The 19,921-nt window shown below is 35.6% G+C and overlaps 2 protein-coding genes across 6 annotated transcripts; one reads left to right on the forward strand and one right to left on the reverse strand.

The window, feature by feature from the left end:
* Positions 1-308: 308 nt before the first annotated feature.
* On the reverse strand, positions 309-15,685 carry LOC117906713 (gamma-tubulin complex component 5-like). Of its 5 annotated transcripts, XM_034819874.1 has the most exons (18): positions 15,600-15,685; positions 15,332-15,391; positions 13,942-14,057; positions 13,568-13,831; positions 13,370-13,467; positions 12,686-12,848; positions 12,477-12,587; positions 11,042-12,085; positions 10,787-10,939; positions 10,593-10,692; positions 10,404-10,498; positions 9,452-9,640; positions 9,299-9,355; positions 9,150-9,215; positions 8,751-8,855; positions 1,574-1,705; positions 1,279-1,452; positions 309-1,026 (listed from the first exon to the last, which is right to left on the reverse strand). In XM_034819874.1, the coding sequence occupies exons 2-18, from the start codon at positions 15,366-15,368 to the stop codon at positions 865-867; spliced, it is 3,066 nt and encodes a 1,021-aa protein (XP_034675765.1). In that variant the 5' UTR covers positions 15,369-15,391; positions 15,600-15,685; the 3' UTR covers positions 309-864. The 5 variants fall into 5 exon arrangements, with proteins under 5 accessions (XP_034675765.1, XP_034675761.1, XP_034675762.1 ...); XM_034819870.1 differs by lacking the exons at positions 309-1,026; positions 1,279-1,452; positions 1,574-1,705 and having other exon boundaries at positions 8,808-8,849; positions 9,145-9,215; XM_034819871.1 differs by lacking the exons at positions 309-1,026; positions 1,279-1,452; positions 1,574-1,705 and having other exon boundaries at positions 8,808-8,849; positions 9,145-9,215; positions 15,588-15,664.
* Positions 15,686-15,999: 314 nt separating this feature from the next.
* LOC117906714 (protein OSB1, mitochondrial) lies at positions 16,000-17,679 on the forward strand. Its single transcript, XM_034819875.1, has 4 exons — positions 16,000-16,352; positions 16,466-16,604; positions 16,724-16,805; positions 17,200-17,679. The coding sequence occupies exons 1-4, from the start codon at positions 16,021-16,023 to the stop codon at positions 17,466-17,468; spliced, it is 822 nt and encodes a 273-aa protein (XP_034675766.1). The 5' UTR covers positions 16,000-16,020; the 3' UTR covers positions 17,469-17,679.
* The last annotated feature ends 2,242 nt before the right edge of the window (positions 17,680-19,921 follow it).

A 19,921-nucleotide genomic window follows, 5' to 3' on the forward strand; every position in this document is an offset into this window, starting at 1 on the left:
AAATATACCCCTTATATTTCCTATGACAATTTAATAATACAAAGAGAATAAAAAATTTATTCCCTTTCCCCACTCTTATAAGGCATTATTTGGTTAGTTAAAGGTAGAAGTGTTAAAGTCACCAATTTTAAAAGATAATATTAATGTTGTAAAAGTTTTACTAAATAAAAAAAATAAAAAATAAGAACTTCTTCCATAAGTCAAAATAAAGTTTTTAAAATAAAATATTTTTCTTATTTTTGTAATGACTCACATCCAACTTATAAATATTATTTGAGTTCAAAAAGCTTTAAAACACGACTATACAGTTAAATGAAGTTCATATATATATAACGTTAGAAACTTTCTCATATTCAAGCAATTATCCTTCATGTAGACACAACGTTCTTATTATGTCTTGCGAGATTGTAAGATCAAATAAACAAACATTCCTTATAAGACCAAACAAACTCTTACAATTTTTAATGACCCACATCCAATTGTATAAATATGGTCCGTTGTAAGCAGAAATGGGCCCTCACCAGCAATTCATCATCAGGATACATGATACACACCCTTCAATTCATAAGCCCACCCCATTCCAAATCCGTGCTTCGCAGCTCATCATCCTTTTGTCGTGATTCCCAAGAGTCAGATCCTTATCAGATATTACTTCACTCAGCTGAGAGATTTGAATACTACAAGGATTTCCATCTCGAAGAAGAGATGAATGCGGCTGTTAACCAACCTGCTTCCCCCTCCATTCTATGAATAATGCATTCTCATACATATCATGTACAACCTATTAACAACTCCTGCAAATTCACAATCTTCAGGTGCAGCATCATAACCGACTCCGAACTAATCCAATCAGTATCAGTCCATTCAGACTGGGAAGGCCTTCCCCAGCTTAGATGTCACAGTTTCAGAGCCAGGACCGGTAACCAAGTTTCCACTATCAGACATGTAGAAATAATTATAGTTGATTCTAGTAACTAGATCTGCCAAATGGGGAAAGTGGCCTACATTGAGCTTGAAAGATAGGACCTGCATAATCAGAATGCCAAACAGATAGTTGACACCAATTCAATATCTTAAATATGCAACATGCATGCACCCATGACCAAACAGACCCGACCATACACATGCAACAACATGAGGATTCACATACACTTAGGAATACATGCATGCTTATTCATGTGTAATTATACTTTCAGAATATGCATGAGTCAAGCAAGCTTGGCAGCAGCAGCATCCATGTAATTTGTCAGGGCAGTACCATGTTTATAGAAAACTTACTCTAAGAAGGAAGGCAATGCAATCATCAAACTGTTTCTCAATCCTGTCCACTTCCATTTCACATCTGGCCTTGATGGCAGAAACTGCTCCACCACTACTTAGGGTTTGCTGTATGGAATAGAAGTCTAGAGCTAATCCAAGGATGCTATTGATTCTGCTGGCAATAAGTGCCCACTGAGTGCAAAAGAAACCATAAGTAAAAGGAAGATAAAACAAAAAATAAAAAGTTCAGCATTTATTTTTATCTTTTCAATATATAGGTTGCGAACACCCAAAAAATGAGACTTTCACATACCAGCTTATCTGGAACCACAAAGCATTGCCGTTGAATTGACAACAGGTAGGCCTCATGTACTTCTATGACTTCATCTAGAGATCCAGCTGCTGCCATACCTTCACAGAGTTCACGCCATGCACTGTGATATACCTGCTCACGAAGTCCAGTTAGAGACAAAGGGAGCTCTTCTTTTTTATCATAAATAAACAACTCAATTGATAGAACTGCACAAATATTTAAAAAAGAAGGATGCGTTATCCTTCTCAAACAATTTCTAAACCAAAATAACAATAAAAAGTAAAGCAAATACAAGGAAGGACTATTAGCAATAACTACAAAAGAACCCCAATAGCTCAAACTCTTTCATCAGTAAGAACTTAATTACTTTTGTCTTTCAAAACAAAAGTAACTAAGTCAACAATAAGGAGTCATCATTATCAGTGAATGATATAAGTGAACAAAAAGGTCCACTTAGAGATATTTACTATCAATCAAATTCTTGAGCAGTGGAAAACCCCAATAATGAGCAGTAAGCAATCAAGTTGATGATCTTCAGATGAAAATTGAGATTTAACAAGGCAATATTGCAGTCTTTAATTTGACCTAAACTAACCCAGATAAAAAAACAGTTCTAGTTTGAACTTGAATGACTTGGACTTGCAGGAGTGTAATTCCCAACTTGCTTATTTTCTACAAATAGATAATTGTCACTCACCAATTGTGTAAAAAGATATAGAGATAAGATAACCATGTGGGAAGTTTTAACCATATGATCTCAACCACTTTTTGGACAAGAAAAGGAATTTTAAAAATATAGGGAGACGAGATCCAATTTAACTCCACCTTTTGATTATCTATTCCAAGGAGCAAAGAAAGTGTACCCTGAATAAATAAAGATGAAGAGCAGACAAAGCATAGGTACAGTATCCTGAATAAATAAAGATGCAGAATAGATTTAAGAAAGCAGTGGGCAACTTAGTCTAGGATTTTCAGCATGCTTTTGTGGTGGAAAGACAAATTTTGGATGCTATTTTGATAGCAAATAAGGCCACTGATTCTAGACTTAAAGGCAACTTGAGAGGGATCATTTGTAAGTTTGATATTGAAAAGGCTTATGACCATGTAAATTAGAGTTTTGTTCATGCAGTTTTGGAAAAAAATGGATTTTGGCAGTGATTGGATTAGTTGGATTAGGTGGTGCATCTCTACAGTTCATTTCTTTGTCTTGGTAAATGGGTCTCTATCAGGTTTCTTCCAAAGATCTAAGGGCTTGAGACAAAGAGATCCTTTGTCCCCTTATTTGTTTATCTTGACAATGGAGGCTCTTTCCCATATCCTTTTATGGACAAAGGAGGAGGAGGTGAAGAGGGGGGGATGGCTTTTTAGTAAGGGGAAGATATGAAGCAAGGGCGGAGATATCTCATTTGTTATTTGCAGACGATACCCTCATTCTGTGTGATGCTAATAAGAAGAACCCAAAGTACCTGAGTTAGGTCTTCATGTGATTTAAGGCTTTATTAGAGCTAACAACCTAGAGAAAAGTGAGTTGATCCCTATTGAGGATGTCTCAAATTTAGAGGATCTTGTTGGGGTTTTAGGTTGCAAGGTGAGTGTTCTTCCAACCACCTATTTAGGCCTCTTGTTGGGAGCCCTCTACAAGTTTGCTAAGGTTTGGGAAGAGGTGTAAGATTCCAAAAAAGGCTTGTTATGTGGAAGAGGCAGTATTTATCAAAAGGTGGAAGACGAACTCCGGTAAAGAGTACTTAGTCCAGTTTGCCGATTTATTTTATATCTCTTTTTGTCATCCTTAAGAGGGTAGTTGTTAGATTTCAAAAAGATTCAAAGGGACTTTTTGTGGGGAGGGAGGCTTTGGAACAAAAGTCGTATTTGGTGAATTGGTCTATTGTTTAATTGGAGAAACAAAAAGGAGGCTTGGGCATCATAAATTTATCCATCTTTAATAAGGCTCATTTGGTAAAATGGTCTTGGAGATTTGTGTAATTGTAGGAAAGTATAGGTAAGAAGGAGGGGGGATAGTGCACTAAAGAAGTGAAATAAAGGTATGGACTGGGAGTGTGAAAGGCAATCAAAGGTAGTTAGAAGGTTTTCAAGGATAAAACAAGTTTTCAGGTTGGTTTTGGGAATATGGTGAAGTTCTGGAAGGACAAATGGTTTGAGGACACACCTTTGAGAGAATCATTTTTGAAGCTTTATTTTATAGCTTCTTTAAAAAATGCTTAAGTGGGTGATCTTTGGGATGGTGATAGCTAAAGTCCTAGGTTTACAACACAGTTGCATGATTAAGGGTTAGAGTAGAAGTCTTTTGGGAAGTTGTATGAACGCTCTTTACTTTGGGGATTAAGGATATTATGGTGTGGTTGGCTACAAAGAACGATATTTTTTTTATTAAGTCCTTCTATTTCTCTTTGGCAAATAGGAGAGCAAAGTTGTTCCTTATGACGCAGTATGGAATTCTTAGATGCCCTTGAGAATTAGCTTTTTTGCTTGGGAAGCAACTTGGGCCAAAAGATTTTGACTCCAAATCAACTCAAAAGGAGGGATTGGAAATAGATGCTATATGAGCAATGCAAAAGAAGATATAGGCGACTATATCCTCCTTCATTGTTCGAAAACACGTATTTTGTGGCAATTTATTTATGCTCTTTTTGGTGTCCAGGGGATGATACACTCTTCAGTTGGAAGGGTTCTCCTAAGCTAGCACTGGTCTTTTGTGGGAACAAGAAGAAAAAAGGCTTGAAAGGTTGCTCTGTTGTGCTTGTTTTGGACCATACGTAGAGAGAAAAATAGAATAACTTTTAATAATTGTGAAAGCATGGACTAAACAATTATCTTTTTTGGGATTGGGTTGATTATATGTTAAGGATGGTTCTTTGACTCTATTAGACTTTGTGGATTGGTTAGGCTATTTGTAGGGCATGGTTACTGGTTTTTGTGTCTTTGTGCCTTTTTTGGTCTTTTGGTTGTTTTGTATACATCATGCATACCATCTTGTTTTTATGTTTAATACAATCTTTACTTCTTCCAGATAAGCAGATAAGCAGATAAGCAATAGGCACAAGGAGCATATACCCTTACTTCTTCCAGAAAAGCAAGACATTTAAAACTCATCATTGAGTACATTTCCATGAAAGACTTTCATGAAGGGAAGGTGCGCTTTCAAATGAATTAATAACCTCAAATACCAAGAAAGTGGATTTAGAAGCACTTCTGGTAAGAAAAGAAGTTCATTGGAGGCAAAAAGTTAGAGTTAAATGAAACAAGGAGGGAGACTGCAACTCAATATACTTCCATAAGATAGTTAATGGAAGAAGGAAAAAGAGCTCATCAAATCTTTAGTGCATGAGGAAAGCATGAAATTGGATAGTCAAGTATCTCATAGGCGGTTTTAAGCCTTTTTGGTTAACCATATAGTAGAGTAGAAGAGGATTTGTGGGATTAGAATGTTTAAATTGGCCAACTATTTTGGAAGGGAGTGCTAGAAATTTGGAGTGACCCTTCTTAGAGGAGGGAATTCAAGAAACAATATTTCACATAGACAAGGACAAGGCACCAAGCTTATATTGCTTCACACTCCCATTTTATTAAGATTGTTAAAATATCATTAAAAGGGATTTGTTGAACATTTAAGTTTCATGACAAAGAACACAAATGCCACTTTCATCGCCCTAGTGTCTCAGAGGAGCCAAACCAATAGAATATATGACTTTAGACCCATTAGTTTGGTGACTAACCCATACAAAATCATAGCTAAGATGTTGTCCCAACGTTTATGAAGGGTTTGACATGAGACAATTCATATTTCTTAGGGAGCTTTTGTTAAGGGTAGTCGAATTTTAAATGCACTATTGGTCATTAATGAAATGGTGGATGAAAAAAAAAATTCCAAAAAAAAAAGGGATTGTCTTTAGGATTGATTTTGAAAAAGCTTATCATCATGTGAAGTCGGGTTTTTTGGATCATGCATTAGAGAAGAAACATTTTAGGCAATGTTAAACAACCAATTTTCTTAAAAACTTAAGCTTGTATAATTTGGGTTCACAATGTATATCTCACTCTCCAACACCCCTCTCACGTATAGCCTCTTTTTTTTTTTTTTTTTTGCTTACACATGGGCTAAATAAATTGGGGAATAAACAAATGGTAGTAACTTTCAAACACATGACCTCCCACCAAACAAGGCTCTAATACAATGTTAAACAATCAATTTTCTTAAAAGCTTAAGCTGGTAGGATTTGGTTTCATAACGTATATCTTATTCTCCAACAAGTGGAGATGAAGATCATGAATTTGTGGTTGTATTTCATCAATCAGTTTTGCAATAATAAATGGGTGTGCCAAAGGGTTAGTTAAGGCATCTAGGAGTTTAAAGTAAGGTGATCCCTTTTCTCCTCTTCTATTACCATTGTGTCAGACGTATTGAGTAAATAGATATTGAGAGCAAATGATAAGGGAATCTTAAAGGGCTTTTTAGGTAAAGAAAAGACAAGGGTGACTTGCTTAAAGTTTGTTGATGGTAACACAATACTAGTCTTGAAGTCTAAGAGGAGTAGCTATAGAGGCTTAAGCTAATCTTGTTGGTTTTTTAACACATTTTTAAGCTCAAGATAAATTTGGATTAGAGTATCATGTCACATATCAATATTACTCAGACTTGGGTCCTTAAGTTGGCCACATATTTAGATTGTACAATGTTGGATTGACCCCACTCCTTACTTAGGATTTCCTTTAGGAATAAGACCCAATTATAGAGAGGACTTCACAATATTTAGATGGTTAGAAGAAAGCTTATTTGTCCCTAGGTGGTAAAATTACTCTTGTGCAAACATGTTTATCACTCACCCCTTGTATTTTCTATCTTTGTTCAAAGCTCCAATTAAAGTAGCCTCCAAGATTGAGAGATTGCAAAGAGATTTTATTTGGTCGAGTATTCGAAAAGGGGAAAAAAATCATCTTATGAGTTGGAATTAGGTTTATAAGCCTAAGAGGGAATGGGGATTAGGCATCGGTAGGATATCTTTGAAAATGAGCACTTTTATGGAAGTGGTTGAGGGTCCTTAAGGAAAGCTATGCTTTATAGCCTAATGTCATCTTGAGTATCTATAGGTTAAATTCTAATAGATGGGATGTCAACTTTGTAGTTAGTTAATCATATAAATACTCTTGGAAAGCTATTGAACTTCCTTAGATTTTTTTTGTTTCAATTGTTATTCTATGGGTGATGATGCAAAAATTTGTATCTAATATGATCTTTAATGGGGTAATAACCACTTAGTGAGCAATTCCCAAACATCTATGAAGTAATGAGGTTAAGAGACTGTGTTATTTTCTTAGTGGTAGTTCCCTTCTCCCTGTCTATATCTTGGAATTTCAACTTTCATCATAACCTCTTAAGAGTAAAAAAAAGTAAGGACCTATCTTTTCTTATGTTTGCTCGAGCCCTTGCGTGTCTATCACCCACTTTTCTCAATTGAGAATTTGGTCCTTAATATCCTCAAGATTGTTCTTAGTTAGCCCCTTTAATGTTATTTCTACTTCTACCAACTTAATATCTTTTATCCTACCAAACTTCATTTGGAAATCTGAAGGCCCACCAAAAGTAAAGGCCTTTGTATGGCTTGTAGTAAATAATTCAATACTAATGACTTGCTCCAATGGATAAGACCTTATAATGCTCTTAACCTATAATAGTACGTCATGTGCAGGGGAAGTATGAAGTCTACAATATGGTATAGGCTAGTCAAACTTGCAAGGATCGATTGAGCTCCACCCATAAGGGTGGAAGAGATGTTAAATATATCCTTTAGAAGTTTAAGGGGAATTTCTTGAGGTAGGATTCATTGGCACATTACTAGCCTCACTTTGATATGGACTCATTGGTGAGAAAAGAGTGCAAGAATTTTATTTTTTGGATGAAAGTCTCTAGAAGCCATTTGGGACTTGTTTTACTTTTCTTCTTCCCTTTCAACTTCTACCAATGAAGCTTTTTTAGGCATCTCTTTGAGCCAAAATCTACTATATTGGAAGTTAGTCTGCAAAATTACAAGGTTGACTAAGGAGACACTTACTGAATGGTTACTAACTCCAATGGGTTTTGTTTAGCTAAATTTTGATGGTTGTTCTTTGGACAACCATGATAGCTAGAGATAGAAGGATTGCTTAAGGACCACTTTGGTATAGAAGCAAGACCATTCTTTAAACTTGAAAATCAAGTTTTAGACATCAAGATAGAGATCCTAACCCTTTTGGAAGAGTTTTGCAAATGAAAGCTTTGGGCATCGCTAATCTCTTAGTAGAAGCAGATTTCACTATTGTCATTGTTGGACAACCAATTTTCTTAAATGCTTAAGTTTATAGGATATAGGTTACAATGTATATCCTGCTCTCCAACACCCTCCCTTACATGTAGCCTCTTTTTTGGGCTTATATGTAGGCTTAATAAATTGGGCAAATAAATATGCGGTGGTGAAATTCAAACACTTGACCTCTCACCAAACAAGGCTCTGATACCATGTTGGACAACCAATCTTCATAAAAGTTTAAGCTTATAAGATTTTGGCCCACAATGTATATCATGGGCAACAAAAAGAAAAAGGATTGTGGAAGTTTGATAGGTGGTCAAAACAAATCATTGATATTTTTTCAAAGTTAGGATGTTCCTTCTCGTAGACTCCTTGCTTAGGCAATCATGCAAGAATGCATTAGCAAAGTGGGGAACTAGATATTTGGTTTCTTTCATAGGAGATTTTAACCTCTGCTAGCATTACCCTAATCATTTTGATGTATGCATATAGATTCACCTTTTTGAACTAGTAAACACTTATCTATCCTTTTTGTTACACTTTGTATAGAGGATTTTGTATTTCTTGGAATGATTTCTAATCCTTTTTTGTACTTACTACTTCAATCCAATGAAATCATTATTTCTCATCAAAAAAAGAAATAGAAAAAAATTCATGGTCAAATATTATGAAAAATAAAAATAAATAACCCGTAGACATTGTTGTGTCATTTCAAACCCAGTACAGCAATTGCCACAGCTCATGAACCATGAATAGCAGCTAAGTTCACAAAATGATAGTAATAATCATTATTGTCGTTGTTGTGTTTATTATTATTTGCTAGTTATTTCTTGAGATTATTACAATGGTGTTTTAAAACAATGGAAAGAGCTTACTCTGTCCATCACATATTGGTGAAAAGCATCCACAAAATGCAGGAGCTTTTGCTCCACTAGCCAGTGGTGCTTACGGTTGATTGTTGCAGTGCCTCTACCCTGGAAGAGACAGATTAACAGACATCAAGGATCCTCACAATATCAATTCAAATCAAAATACCAGTCACATTAGGCCCACTAAAACTCCAATATATATATATTTTTTTTATTAGAACTAAAACTCCAATATTAATTCCTCAAAATTACATGTTTCCAATCTTAGTCCAAACTTAATGTTTTAACAGCATTAATAAAACTACGTGCGGCTTTTTAGCCTTTTTTAATATATATTGTTGCTTATCTTAAAAAAAAACAGCATTAATAAAACTAAGGGGGGGAGGGGAAAAAAAGGAACCTTCACATCCACCTCCGAGCTTTATCAAGTACAAATTTTGCACGCTTGACTTTCAACAAGAAACCCATCACCTACATCAAACAGGTAACAGGTAATTAACAATAAGCAAATTGGACTGTGATCCCTTGAATACAACTTAAGTAGAAAGGTTTACCTGGTTATACTTTTTAATTGCCTCTGTGTTGGCAATAAGTTCAAGTGGCCAAGAGACCTATCATATACAACATGAATACAGTTAAAGGATTATAACAGAGGGAAAATGCGGATGAAAACATAGATTAAAGTGTGCTTATAGGAAAAAATGAACCTTGTATGTGAATTTCAGTAAATCAAGGCCATCAATCCCAAAGCTCTCACGACTTCTACGAGGGGTAGAGACAAGAGAAGCTGTATTATGTTGCTCATCACCATTGAGGCTATGATGTTTAGTTATAGACACAACCAATGAATCTGGCACCGTTAAGAGCATGCCATCAGCAGAGTTTCTAATGGATTCCTGAAATCATTAAGTACATAGCATTACAGAGGCCTCAAGAGCAAGAGAAACCAAAAGCGCCAACAGCAATGTATATTTAGAACATGGCTGATCATATAAATGACCTATAATTTTTCCCTCTGGTTTTATAGGTATCCATAAATCACACAAACATTGTACCTGATCCATCCACTGCTAACATTTTATGATCAGCATCCTCTTCAACACACCCTCATTTTGGATGACTGATCCAAAATAACAAAATTAAAACTTCACCTGTTATCTATTCCAATTTTATCAATAAACAATATGCCTCAAGAGACCTCTCTATGTCCCACAAGTTCACCAATAATAAATGCAAAACATGCACGGGTTATATACGGATCCTTCATGAACTTATTGTAAATGAAAATTCACTTGTCCCTCCTTCCATTACTCTCAGAAAATGTCTTTCATGATTAAATTCCCTAGTAAAAAAGCAAACTGATTTCCTAATTGCACAATCGCCTTCTAAGATACTACATGATTGATTTCCCCGGTATGAGAACATACAGGTTTTCTAATGTCTCAGTATTTTGCTTGACACCTTTTTTATTAGTTGCATCTAGGCATTATCTTCTTAGTTCATACTCATTCCAACTCAAGTCAAATCATTATGAAAAATAAACCCAGAGAACCGTAGAGAAACAATATACAGCCTTAAAGTCCCAAAAACAGGTCTATGTAGCCTGCCACAAAAAGTAGGAATAACACTTTGTTGAGTTGGTTTCAGTTCAAATCACACCTGTAATATTGTGTTCAACTCAAAATCATCATCCCAGGATTCTCCCTTATCCAGTTTATTGAAAAGCACAGTTAAGAAGTGCTGCAGCAAGTCACCTAAGACAGCAAGGTTGCAAACATAATGTCAGAAAAATATGAGTTTTCTGGCCCCTGGGAACCAACATAAACTGAAAGTAACGCTAGAAGATACCTGAACCTAACAAGTATATAGCACGCAATACCCCGAGCTCATCCATTAGTCTCCAGTCAGTCATTAATTTCGACAGTATGTGTCTTCCAATATAATCCACCTATGATAAGTAGAAGTATGATTTTTCAGTAAATGAACAGCATGCTTACTACAAAAAGAAACTAGAGTCCTGTGAATGGGTTGGAGTTGCTTACCTGCTTTTTGATGTAGACGATAAGACATTCCTGCATAATAACCACAGGAAGTGGAACTACCTTCAGGTCTACACTTTGAAGCCAGGTAAGAACTCGTGATGAAAGGGTGCTATTTTTCTGGAAAGGTAAGAGCTCTGACATCTGGAGATTCTCCTGTTTCAGAATGGCAAATAAATTTCAGAGGCATGCCTGGAAATTGCTGTAAAATCTATAGTTACAAATAACTGCTTCAAAAATTTTTACTCTTAGCACTACCTGAAATGATGGAAGAAGAGTTGGAAAGGGAAATAATTCTTCTAACAGTTTTGTATCGTCCTTTGAACGAAGATATTCAGATTCAGCAAACTTAAAAGCAAAAGCATAATCTGTCCCTTTAGCTGAGGAACCCAGTCCAATCTTCTCACCAAAAATAGCCACTCGTAAACCCTCGTCATTTAAAGGAGGGAGATAGAAATTCCTAGACAAGTTTAATGTGCTCCAAGCATCCCTATTCTTATTGAGGAACAATTTGCACATAGTGATAACAGGATTTTCTGGACAGGATGATCTCAGGAGCAATTCATCCAGAGCACCTCCAGCTAGAGTCTTTTCCTTCACATCATGAAAATCATTTGCATTCTTATGCTTAGATCCAAAATCAATCTCTCCTTTCTGCAACAACGTCTCAACCAAGAATTTAAACCAAATCTTCTCTGAGCAAGCTAAATTTGGCAAGCTCTCACCATTCCCTTTTTCCAAGTTTTGTTTGTCCATGTGAGATTCAAACAAGGAGAAAATCTTGGGGTTGCATGGATCCTCTAGCCAAAAGTACTTAGAGATGTGATCACCATGGCCTATAAGACCCACTAGTGACACACAGAAAATCTCTGACAATGTTAACCCAGCTATGCTCTGCCCCCGATGAATCTTACTTGAAATGTTACCATCATGGGAACTTCCAAAACCATTAATCTCATGAACATTCTTTCTGCCAGATGGTGCTGAGGTCATCATCGGAACATGCCGGATCAGCTGCAATGATTTCCCAGCAGAAATAATTGGCTTGGCTATATCCTCAACAAAAAGAGGACACAATTTAAGATCTTTACTGCTTTGCTCTTTTCCTTTCATAGAGCTAGATGTAGAGATGGATTCCCTCCCAGCCATTTCCTTCTTGTCATTTGTTGAAGGCAAGCAACTGCTGGTGCCAATCATAGCAGAGAGCTCAACATCTAAGCTCTGCAATGGTCTCAGAAGATAGCTCTTCTCCCAGAACTCAGCTTCATCAATTGAAATTGTTTTGTTAGCATAAAAGAACATCTGCAAGGAGAGCAAATATTAGTAACATGATATTATGGAGTACACACACTGCCAAGAAAATATTAATGGAACTATAATTTCAGAGTTGCAAGTACAGCAAACAGATGGCCTGTCAACAATCAAATTTTTTTTGGTGTTTCCTTGAAGAATAAAATTAATATCATAGGGGAAATGGAAGTTCTTTATGCAACAAATCCATCATATGCACTTCCACAAGGTAAAAGAGGCAGAGATGTAAAACCTTCACACTTGTTGTGGCACCAAGAAAACTCTTGAGTAAAATTTCCATATTGGACAGTCTTAATGATCTCAATTTGAAGTCACTAATCTTTCAGTCCAAAAGAACAAATAAATAAACTATTTTGAATTTTGAGAAAATATAAAGCATCACCTCGTTACAAGGATCATCAAGTGTTCCTTCATAAAGCCATGAATCAAGACCCTCAATATAAGGCAATAAACTTCCAACAAAAACAAAAAGTAGCATCTGGTATGCTTCCTCCTGAAATTAGCAAGAGATTAAATTCAAATCAATAAAGCCAGAGAACCACAAGAGTTTAGACAAAAGACATAACCCAATGCCAAGAAAGCTATTACAACCTCACCACCTTGCATGTGACAAACTTCATTCAGCTTCTTGTAAAGGTGGTCAAGAATATGAGTAGCCATTTCAGCAGCAGGGACAGATGAATTAGGTTCAAAATATATTTGAGGAATGGCTCCATGCACTACTTGCAACAGATATTCAGCTCCTGAGCAAAGACTAACATGAAACAGGCATCATTAATGCTTTGCCATAACAAGAAGAAACCAGGAGGAGACAAGATTAGAGTATTAATGACATTTAAGAACTGGAAAAAAGTTGTGTAGCAAGGATACTAACTTGCATGTCAAGTCCCAAATGGTGTCTAGTGCAGCAAACTCAAAAGAAAATGAATCATGATGTGTATGTTCGTACCCACATGGGTTCCAACATGGACATGTGTGATGTGTCCAGTACAAAAAAAAAAAAAAAAGTGCTAATGTAAGAGTGTCCTTACCACATAGGAAGACATAATTGTGCAGACAAGAGAAGATATGACATTTTGTTATGAACTCTTATTTGATAGGCTCTTTGGGCCAAAGAGATGAAATTTTTTTATAAGGAGATATTTAAGATGATCTCTGATCAGAATTGAAGTTTACTGATATTATGTTCTGAGAGAATGGCACAAATTAGTAAGTTTACTCACATCCCTAATTCTGATAAAGTTATTTATTTTAAAAAAAATAACACATTCAAACCTTGATAAACCACTTGCCAATCCCAAGAGGGTTGGAGTAGTTCCAATGTTGGAGTTGCTTATTTTTGTTTCCTCCTTTAACGCAACATCCCGCAAGCGCTGCTCCAAAACAAGTTAATTCAATTTTCATAAATGTGTACTAAAATATAATAATAGAAAAATAAAAGACAAAGAATTTATTAAACATTAGTATACATACTTTGAGCCATGTGGAAATAGAGCATGCAAATGCTTTCAGAGTAGGAGGAGATTGCCTCACTGATTTCTCCACCTTATTGATTAGAATTTCCACCAGTTTTAAACATGTTGCAGCATACATAAATTGATTGAGAATGACATGGAGACTTTTCAGGGAAAGGTGAGTTACATATATCCCACTTTTAGCCTGGAAACTCTGTCCAGCATGGTCCCAATAAAATAGAGAACTGGAGAAACCTTGTAATATTTGTAAAACACCTCGTACCTGAGTCAAATAAAGATGATATGGATGAAGATAAAAGAGGATGTGGAAGCATGTGGCAATATGGGTAGAACACGCACAGTAAGAATCAATATACCAAGAAAGGAGCTAACCAGGTCAATTTCATTTGTCCTCAAGGAGGATATTGGTGTTGCAAAATGTATGCCATCAGATAAGGCACTAGAAATTTTATCAATTAAACTTCTAGAAGCATCCGTCCTTGCCACATCTGCCCAATAAAAGATACTAGACATATATGAATGCATGAAAGTTGAAATGTGCATTGGAAATTGCATGATTAGCTGACAGAGGTTAGAGAATATAAAAGAAAAAAAAGAACATAACTAAAAGGAGGAAAATTTTAAAATAATGAACCTTAAAATATCTAGCAAAGTATATAACCTTCTGTCTAAGTAGCCTACATTTCTTGAGTCTCTTTCTGTTGCAACACAGCTTTAAAAGGAAGCACCAATATTGATATTTGTCCTTTGTATACTAGACAAAAGCTTTGTGCCACTTGAATTTCTTTTTTTTTTAAAAATTGTACATTAACATAGAATATTACATAGTTTGCCAAAAGTCTACCAATGAGGCATAACTTACTTATCATCAAATAAACTTAATGTTTAACTTTTTCAATAACATAACTAGTTGAAAAAGAGGCACTTCCCCTCCAAAGAGAGCATTTAGAAATGAAACCATTTCCATTAAGATCTGGCTGCACTTATCGGACTATAGACCCTTTCTGATGTCTGAACTGCTAGAGTCAACCCACAGAGTTTTAGAGGCTGAAAAGGATTGCTTCAATTCTATGCTATCAAATAAAAAACCAATGGGAATCATTCCTCATGTTCATACTTGTCTAAATGCCAGAAATTTTGTTGGGAATCACTTGGATTTTCAGAGTTCACAAATATAGGCTTTAAATCAAAGATTTCAATACAATTCGCTTCAATTCTATGTTATCAATCACAAACATTTTTGTGGTTTACTCTTTCTTAGCAGAAAAATAATCCATAACCACCAACCAGCATTGCTACCAGTCAGATAAAAGGAAATCTTTCTATGTCTGTGAACTTAGAAAATTCACGTGCTTCCTTCATATGCAAAAGATTCCCAAGAAACTGAGGAAGACTACATGGGAAAAGAAAAGAAACTTTAGACAAGCAATGCTTTGTTGAGTTATGGATGATATCAAGTATTTGAGAAAGAACCTTGACGGTCATCCTTTTCCCATTGTCTAAAAATTATGGATGATTACATGGAAAAAAAAATGCAGAAGAGGAATGCTCTGTTGTTATGTATCTGAAAAGAATCTTAAAAGTGTAATCCAAATGTAAGCCCTCTAACAGACTAGGCAAAAGACTTAGCACAAGAACTCAAAATTTTGATGCAATATCCCAAGAAAATGATCCAGAGGAAACAATACCATAGCAGACAGATTTTCCCATCTAAATAATCCACGGAAAAATAACCATCACAAGAAAATGACGTCCAGCCCACCTATTTGAGCCTCCGCGGAAGAGAAACCACCCAGCATTGCCTGCGACCTAAATGATTCAACTGGAGAGAGAGAAAGAGAAGACACTATTAGTAGTAAAAGAATATGGAAGAAATTAAAGGGAAAAAAACCATGTGTGTAGGAATGGCTTCGATTTTAATGCACAAACAGTAGTAAGCCAGTGGAGGATTTCAAGGGCGTGTTTGGTTAGCAAAAAAACAGGGGAAAAGAAAAGAAATGAAAAAAGAAGAAGAATACATGGAGTCTTACTCAGTGTAGTGCAAAAGCAACAAGGTAATACGTATTTGGATTGGAAGCATTTTGCCCTAACTTTGGGAATGGCATTAGGGCTGTCCCCCCCAGATGCCCTCTTTTTTGGTGAGTCTTGTTCAGGTATGGACCCTGAAGCATAGTAGATCCGCCCAGCAATTTTATTTAACTTTTCGCAGATTGAAAAAAGCGCAATCAAGGATCGAAGAAAGGGAAAGGTAAAGGCAACCAGCGTCTCCGGATCTTCGCTCCAACGGTGCAATTTAGAAGAATGTTTCTGGAATTTTTGAATGGCGTTTTTGCAATACCAAACATGCCCTTCCCTGCTTTTAATATTCCTGATTTCACCCCTGCCCTAAAACCCTAATCAACCTTTCGCTCGTCCTAGCGGTTCAATTTCAAAAAGCCCCGCCATAACTCTATGGAGGCCTTTCGTCTCCATGCTTTGTTCAAGAATATACCTCCATTTTCTCTGCAAAAGCTCCTCCATTTCTCTTCATCTTCTGCTGCAAACCCTAGCGCACGGCGTTTCGTCTCGGACGACTTAAGCGCTGAGGGCAGTTCCATTTACCGGCACACCCTCAAGTTCCAGCGTCCCACCACCATTAAATGGTGCGACCGGTTCCACAACTCCGTCAGTTTTATCGGTTCAGTGGACCGTCCCCTGGAAAGACGCTATACGATAAACGGCGATCTGTATGTTTACACCGTGCTCCATGTCAAACCTTTCCGGGAAGCAAGACGCGATGTTAGGTTAAGAACAATTTCCTTTCCTCTGATCATTTCAACTTCAATTGATCGGATTGGATTTCAATTCACGCTTCTTATTGTATCATGAAAACTTACATTATGCAATTTGTGAACAGGATATTCTTGCAGATGTGGGATAGGATGGCAGAAATATCTTTCAAGCATCTCAAACAAAATGATTTGATTCATGTTTCAGGTCATTTAGGATTTTACACAAAGGCCGATGACAACGGACAACCCAGACCATATCACAAGGTTCATAATGCTAAGCTTTTTTCACAACTTTGTTCCATTCTTCACAGTCCAAATGGCAATTAGAACTGCATCTTGCTTGATTTTCTGATATATTTACATGATATATTTGTTCTGCTCAGGTGATCGTAAAGGAATTAAATTATGTTACACAATTTGGACAGCCACCAACATACAAGAAAATTGAGAATTTAGAATCAGAAGGTACTATCTCAAGTTTGAGTTGATGTGATATATGCTACAATGTCATTTCCATGAAGCATAATGGAAACGATATGAACAAACCTGACGGCCGGTAGGGTAACCTAGTTGATAGAACACTGAAAGTGTGGGCTAACAAGTGGCATATGGTCCTGAATTCGAATTCCATCATAGATGATACCTTGAATTTACTCAGTATGGATTGTTGTGGGGTGGTCAACCCCCGAGATTTAGGCCTTCATGGACAGTCCTAAGGGCTTGAATAGAATTGATCATCATAATAGGATATGTAGCTGATCAAGGGGCATTCTTTACAATTGTTCACTTAATTTTTTTGGTTTTTTTGGGTGTTTAGCCACATTCTTCATTTTCTGTATTTTCTGTTATTGAATTGTAGGTGGAACAGGTTTGATAAAACCGAAAAGCCGCCTTTACTTGTGGCAAGTGTTCTTCTACAACCCTGATGAATGGTGGGATAACAGAAAACGTAAGAAAAAACCTAGTCAACCAGATTTCGAACACAAGCATACAGGTGAGGTTCTTTGGCTCCATAAAGGAGATCCTGTATGGGTCAGAAAACAACTGCAACTGCACGATTCGAGAATGGCAGAACTGGACCAAGTGCGACCTACTGGTAGTCGCGCCGTGTCTCCCATGCAATTGTAGGGTTCTCGGTTCCATCATTCCAGCTGGTAAAAATGAAAATAGATTTAAATGTTTTTTTTTCTTCCATATTACTTGTCTTCTTATATAATGTATAAAATATCAGATAATTTGCTTATATTCTAAAATCTGAGGTTTTTTAAGCATGTTTAGGATGTAAGCAGAGCGTAAATTCTGAGAAAGAATTTGAATCCAAAAGGGTGAAACTTGAAACTAATGCATGTTAAGCAATGAGAAGTCGGTAGAAATAGTGCTTTAAGATTTTTAAAAGGTACTGCACCTTATTTAATTTCTTTAGGTTTTATCTTTATTGGATTTTTTTGGGGATAACATATTAAGAGGGACAAAATTTCCTTAAAATTGTAAAAGTAACCTCCTACTTCTAATAGCCTAAAAAATGGCTCATTCCAAACAAACATGCCCTTGCAACTATCCTTCAACCATATTAGTCTATTTTCCTTTCAATTATTACTTTCCCTTTCTTTACCTTTTTTATTTTCTTTTCCCCTTTCTCTTTCTTTTTTCATTTTCTCAAGCTCCTAACCGAGTGAAGGTTTTACCAACTTAAAGTTTCAACCAACCTTTTAATCACATTTACACTTGGATCCAGCTCCAATGAGCTCTTACACAATCTTTTCAAGTCTCAACTCACTTGAAGGTTTTATCACTCAAATAACAAGTTTAAATCTCTCAACCTAGTTCAATAATGACTCAAAATACAACTCAAGGTTAGGATGAATCACAAAGGTGTATTAAAGAGTATGCAAATAGAGATTTAATGCACCAAGAAAAGAATGAAAGCCTTTAAGGTAAGAAAAAGTGGGTAAACAAATAAATACAAGTGTTCTCTGGCTCATAAATGAAGTAGAGCTCTCTATTTATAGGTGTCTAACCTCAAGAGCCAAAAAGTAGTCTCGACCGGTTGAGTTGGGAGTCAATTAGTTCACTAGCCGTTTGAGCATTTAATGCTTGGCAGGTGATCATTACCTTGACCGAGAAGGCAAATACCTCAATCGGGAAGGAAAGACTATTGGAAGAGAAAATGTTTTTTGCACCTCTCGATCGAACCTCGACCGAAAAGGGGTAATCAGTCGACCGGTACCTTGGTTGGTTGAGTTGGTTTGGCCAGTGCCTCGACCGGTTCACTATTTTTTTGCTCAAAAACCTATTTTTTTATGTTTTTTTTTTTTTTTTCTCTTTTAACACTTAGGCAAGGTCTTTAGATAAATTAATATGCCAATTTTGAAACGTTTTGCCTAAGATTCATTTGATAGATCTCGGATTTTGATGGAAATGTAACTTTAAAGCATAAACCGAGTTTTTCAAAGATGCATGAAATGATATGTAAATCCTAAGTGCACTAATGCATTCATCTTACATATGTTTCCTATGATTAAAAGTCTTCCAAAAGTCTTGATCTTGTATCCATTAAGTCATTTGATGAATTTCCAAACTAATACCTGAAATTCTTTATAATTCAAACCAATTAGTAACTTAACTATAGTTTGTTATTATCAAAACATGATTTGGAGAACCCTTGGGCTAATAATTTATAGTAATGAAAAATGGAGTTAAAAGAAGGAAACAACTAACAAGAACATGAACATGAGTGAGTGATTCTTATATTTACTTTCATATCTTGCACACTCAATCTTTAATAACAACTCTAACATTGATTATTGGTATATCATGCAATGGTAATTATGGAATGTTTGTAATCAAATATGTTGAATATTTAATGCACAATTATTCATTCAATTCACTAACAGGGGCTCATATGGATTAGTTTTGGGATCAAATGTTGGTAGAGTTATTATATATGAAAGATTTGCCTATATAATTAATTCATATAGACTTGATGTTTCACATTTTGATAAATGTAGTTAGACATTTTGATATATGTAGTTAGACATTTTAATATATGTAGTTGAACATTGTGATATATGTAGTTAGACATTTTGACATATGTAGTTGGACATTTTGATATATGCAATATAAATTTAAATGTAGCTGCATGATGGTAGGTTTTTAATTGAATAACAAGGTTATTATAAAGTTATCAATAATATTCTTATGGACTTTCTAGGCAACAAATTCTTTGTAAACATACTTGTAAGAAGTTGTGTCTATTCTAAAGTTATCAAACTTAATCTAGACTTAACAGGTATCAAGTTGATTTTGTATAAAATCATTAGAAGTTATGACTACAGTTAACAATTTAAACTGAATTTAACTATTGTCAAGTTGTTTTGTGTATAAACTTAAAAATAATTAAGTCCACAATCTTCACAAAACACCTTAATGTAACTACTATCAAGTTAACTGTGAGCAAACTTGAAAGATGTTAAGTCCAAGTCTATTTTAGAGTATCATATTTAATTTGAATTTAATAGTCATCAAATTGATTTTGTATAGACTTATAGTAAGTTATGTTTATAGTTTAACTTGAATTTAAT

The sequence above is a fragment of the Vitis riparia genome, chromosome 18, assembly GCF_004353265.1.
Source record: "Vitis riparia cultivar Riparia Gloire de Montpellier isolate 1030 chromosome 18, EGFV_Vit.rip_1.0, whole genome shotgun sequence".
NCBI lineage: Eukaryota > Viridiplantae > Streptophyta > Magnoliopsida > Vitales > Vitaceae > Vitis > Vitis riparia.

What these genes read in the sequence shown, in the direction of transcription:
- LOC117906713 (XM_034819874.1), bottom strand. Translation starts at nt 15,368, where the DNA reads ATGCTGGGTGGTTTCTCTTCCGCGGAGGCTCAAATAG. An exon ending in TTCCGCGGAGGCTCAAATAG is followed by an intron (nt 14,058 to 15,331) that starts GTGGGCTGGACG and finishes TTTATTGGGCAG; the next exon opens with ATGTGGCAAGGACGGATGCT. An exon ending in CAATTAAAAAGTATAACCAG is followed by an intron (nt 9,216 to 9,298) that starts GTAAACCTTTCT and finishes TGTTTGATGTAG; the next exon opens with GTGATGGGTTTCTTGTTGAA.
- LOC117906714 (XM_034819875.1), top strand. Translation starts at nt 16,021, where the DNA reads ATGGAGGCCTTTCGTCTCCATGCTTTGTTCAAGAATATACCTCCATTT. An exon ending in GAAGCAAGACGCGATGTTAG is followed by an intron (nt 16,353 to 16,465) that starts GTTAAGAACAAT and finishes ATTTGTGAACAG; the next exon opens with GATATTCTTGCAGATGTGGG. An exon ending in AACCCAGACCATATCACAAG is followed by an intron (nt 16,605 to 16,723) that starts GTTCATAATGCT and finishes TGTTCTGCTCAG; the next exon opens with GTGATCGTAAAGGAATTAAA.